Here is a 4563-nt window from a genome sequence, read left to right on the forward strand (position 1 = left end):
GCTACACTTTTCATTCCCATCCATACATTCATACATACTTGTCTTACATAGCTTAGAATCCCGTGTTGTCCAAATATTTTCGGCTGTTGTACCCTTTATTTCCTTCTCCAATTGTTACGGACCACCTCGCCTCGCGTCCCGCCCTGCCCCGCCCCCGATGGCTAAGCAAACTCCATTTTATTGAAGGTAAATACTGATATTACATAAAATAGGAAAAGATTACGTAATATGAGTGGTGAGCCATAAATTCGAATATGTCACACTGAAATAATAGGATGCTTAAAGTTTACATGTTATTAAAGAAAAAAAAAAAAAAAAAGAAAGACACGCACTCTGACAAGAGAAGACTGAACAACCAGTGAGTGGCAGGCAGATATTCCACTACTATTGCTCTTATATACACGTACAATATGCATAGTTCTTTAGCGCCTGTCCTCTCTTCCCTTCCCTTTGCCTTCATAAAACATAAGAGGTTTCTTCGCTGTGTTTGGGTTCCTCGTTTTTTTCACGTATCCTTATGATCTACCTAATATGCTCCCAGGGGTGCGGACTCCTGTTTCGAAAACTCTGACTAGATCTTCCTGTTGCGTCCGCGAAGGAACTCCCTCCAGCTGATGAATCCATCTTTATCTTGGTCATTGTTCTCCAGCACGCCGTCTACCAACTCTGTCAGGGAGGAAGTAAAGATGTATGATTGGCTGTGTGTGTGTGTGTGTGTGTGTGTGTGTGTGTGTGTGTGTGTGTGTGTGTGTGTGTGTGTGTGTGTGTGTGTGTGTGTGTGTGTGTGTGTGTGTGTGTGTGTGTGTGTGTGTGTTTATGAATGAGTGAATGAGTAAGCGTGTGAGTGTGAGTATTTGATTGAACTGAAAACATCCAACATTCTTTGCTAGACTAACAAATTAACTCAAGGATTCTTTGACTGACATCTACATTCATTGATTTATTGAATGACTGATTAATTGTTTGATTATTATTGACTGATCGATTGCCAAACATTTTGAAGTACTAGAAGTAGTAGTAGTAGTAGTAGTAGTAGTAGTAGTAGTAGTAGTAGTAGTAATAGTAGTAGTGAGTGTCATTAGAAGAAAAAGAAACGAATAGCAGTAAGAAGAACAAGAACAGGAATAAGAAATAAAAAAAAGAGTAAATAGTAGTAGGAGCAATCTCAGTAACAGCACCAACACCAACACCACAAATAACACCAGCAGCAGTAATAAACCCAGTAATACCACCACCATCACCACCACCACCACCACCAATGACAACACTTACCTATATAAAACTTCCAACTGTCCTCCCATTTCTGATACCTGTACTGTCTCACCACCTTGCGCTCCTCGTCACTCAAGCCCTTCAGAGCCTCGTCATCCTGCGCTGTTCCCTCCTTCCCCTCCTCCTCGTCCTCCTCCCCTTCCGCCTCATCTACCACGTGTCCCAATGCAGCCAGAATTTCCAGCCCATCCAGTTTAAGGTTGTTGTCGAAATCATGCATGCTGGAATTGATTTTTCATTTAGTATGTGTATTTTTCTTGTATTTATATATTTTATTTGCATGATTTGTGGCTGGATAGTTTTTTTTTTTTTTTTTTTTTGTGTGTGTGTTTCTTATTCGGTATGCTTGTTTGTTTTTCGTGATTTTGAGTGTGTGTGAGTGTGTGTGTGTGTGTGTGTGGCATACTTGGCTCGTCTAACTTAGCTTAACCTAACCTTACTCTATGTGTGTGTGTGTGTGTGTGTGTGTGTGTGTGTGTGTGTGTGTGTGTGTGTGTGTGTGTGTGTTTTATGCAAGAGGGAAGACCGCCTAAGGGCAACAAAGGTTGTCTAAAAAAAAAAACCGCAAACAAGTTGAATAAAAAATCTTTGGAATGGGACTCATAGGCTGGTATAGGAGATGGTATGGGAATCTCTCAAATTTTGCTTGAAGAATGTATGTGTGGTCAGATGCGTGTAGTTTCGTGTGAAGGAAGAGAGTTGTCTTTAGAGGGCAGGCTGTGATTGCCCTCTAAAGACAACACAAAGGGAAAAGTTCGGTGATGTCACAGCTGGCTTTAATAAGTTCACAGCATTCCCTGAACCAGTGCTATTATACTTCACTGTGTGTTTGAAATAATAATCAAATGAAAATATTTCGGCTTATTTGTATGGCAGCCTAACCGCTGAATCTTCACATATTACAGTTACATACTTCGTTTACTAACATGCACACATGATGGTGTTTGACAATTTCTATTATACCGCAGCTGCCAGATGGTGCCACATAAGCCTGGTAGTATAGGCTCGGGATGATCAGGCCACCCTGTGTGTATTTTCCATTCAGAATTTTTCTCTTACGTAGCAGCGGGTCACAACTTCCGACTTACACCATTACTGCTAGGTGAACAGGGGCCACACACTTGAACGGAAGCCTGTCCAATGACTTGTGACCTGTCCCGGTGTGTGTGTGTGTGTGTGTGTGTGTGTGTGTGTGTGTGTTCCTACCTAATTTATTTTTTACAGGATTAATTTCACCTCGTAATGAGAGAGAGAGAGAGAGAGAGAGAGAGAGAGAGAGAGAGAGAGAGTGTTTCTCTCTCTCTCTCTCTCTCTCTCTCTCTCTCTCTCTCTCTCTCTCTCTGATGCATACAAACACTAACCTGAAGTAATGGTAATCCAGCTCCTTGTCTGACATTTGTTCTATCTTCTCAATGTTCATGTACTCCGGCAGCTCCTCCTTCAGGTGTCTGGCGAGGGAACGGCACGTCTGTCAGTCAGGTTGTGGCATCATTGTGTACGTGAATGGTTACTTTCCAGGGGAGAGAGAGAGAGAGAGAGAGAGAGAGAGAGAGAGAGAGAGAGAGAGAGAGAGAGAGAGAGAGAGAGAGAGAGAGAGAGAGAGAGAGAGGAGGGGGATTCTGGTATTGTGAAAGAAATTTGTTAGTATATTTTTCATTAATTTTACTGATGTTACTTTTATTACGACAATCTACTACTACTGCTGCTATTACCACCATCATCACCACCACCACCACCACTACTACTACTACTACTACTACTACTACTACTACCATCATAATTTCAGATAGCACTTTTTCATTATCATCTTACTTTTACTCACTAGCACTACTATAAACAACAACAACAACAACAACCATTTCTTTAGGAACTGTCATCTTTGTTGGCCTTTATTTCCTTCTTTGTGTTATTATTAGTCTTGTTGCTTCTACTATTGTTGTTATTGTTATTGTTGTTGTTGTTGCCAAAAGCCTCTCTTATATAGAAAAAGCGTAACAACCACCACCACCACCACCACCACCACCACTCCTCCTCACTCTCTGTCACGAAAGAGTTCATTGTCCTCCAGCAGTTGAGGACTCGCCCGGTTCTCTTGAGGCAGCCTTTTTGGGTCCGCTCTGTCCTGTTTGCTCCCTGGCAGCTTCTTCGGTGTGTGGTGCTTGTGGGCGTGTCCCTGGTGTGCTGGTGCTTCATATGGCCGTGAGAGTGAGTGGGGGCGTGTGACATTGGTGCCTTCACTACGCCCACGCCCACAGCCGCCCACACAGCAATTGCAATCCATACGAGGTGATAAGTCTTCATTTCTCTGTGCATGAGGAACTGTTAGTGGTGGTGGTGGTGGTGGTGGTGGTGGTGGTGGTGGTGGTGGTTGAAGGGTAGGAATAGGAGGGGGAGAGAGAGGATGAGTTATTGTGGTGGAGGATGAGAGGAAAAAGGAAGGGAAAGTAAGATGAGTGTTGAAAGAGACAGAGAGGAGATGGTGGGCAAGAAGGAAGACGAAGAGGAAGAGTAGGAGAGGGAAGGAGTGTGGATGTTATTCTATGTTGCATTATAAGAGAGAGAGAGAGAGAGAGAGAGAGAGAGAGAGAGAGATCTGATGCATGTTATTGACAAGAATAGAATGAAAAATGAAACCTGAAGAATGAAAAAATATACGAAAAAAAATGTATGCTTCACAGATCACCAATTCTTATATTTGTGTTGCGAGATCCAAGAAAGAAAACAATGAAAGAAAGGCAAACTAATTTAAAACCACTTTCTTTCTTTCTTTTCCTGGGAGAGAAGTGAAAAATTGTAGGAGAGGGTGTCTATTCACAGGCCATGGTATTTATTGTTGTTGTTGTTGTTGTTGTTGTTGTTTTTGCTGTTTTGTTATAATTACCTCTATTTCTACTACTGCTACTACTACTACTACTACTACTACTACTACTACTACTACTACTACTACTACTACTACTACTACCACTACCACTACTACTACTACTACTGCTGCTGCTGCTGCTGCTGCTGCTGCTGCTGCTGCTACTGCTGCTACTACTGCTGCTGCTGCTACAACTACAACAACTGCTGCTGCTGCTACTGCTACTACTGCTGCTGCTGCTACTACTACTACTACTACAACACTACAACAACAACAACAACAACAACAACAACTACTACTACTACTACTACTACTACTACTAAAATAATAATAATAATAATGATCATCATATTGATGATAATAATAGTAATAATAATAATAATGATACTTCTCTTACTACTACTACTGTTGCTACTACTTCTGCTTCTACT

At 41.8% G+C, this 4563-nt stretch overlaps 1 protein-coding gene across 1 annotated transcript in view; it reads right to left on the minus strand.

The window, feature by feature from the left end:
- The window catches only part of LOC123507945, a 4503-nt gene extending 929 nt beyond the window's left edge, over positions 1-3574 (minus strand). The window contains exons 1-4 of the mRNA XM_045261301.1: positions 3309-3574; positions 2634-2720; positions 1273-1493; positions 1-666 (exon numbers count right to left, since the gene is read on the minus strand). The exon at positions 1-666 is cut by the window's left edge and continues 929 nt beyond it. Coding sequence (XP_045117236.1) covers positions 572-666; positions 1273-1493; positions 2634-2720; positions 3309-3553 — 648 coding nt within the window. The 5' untranslated portion in view covers positions 3554-3574 and the 3' untranslated portion in view covers positions 1-571. The remainder of the gene's footprint in view (positions 667-1272; positions 1494-2633; positions 2721-3308) is intronic.
- Between the last annotated feature and the right edge of the window lie 989 nt (positions 3575-4563).

The sequence above is a fragment of the Portunus trituberculatus genome, chromosome 23 (genome assembly GCF_017591435.1).
Source record: "Portunus trituberculatus isolate SZX2019 chromosome 23, ASM1759143v1, whole genome shotgun sequence".
Classification (NCBI taxonomy): Eukaryota; Metazoa; Arthropoda; class Malacostraca; order Decapoda; family Portunidae; genus Portunus; species Portunus trituberculatus.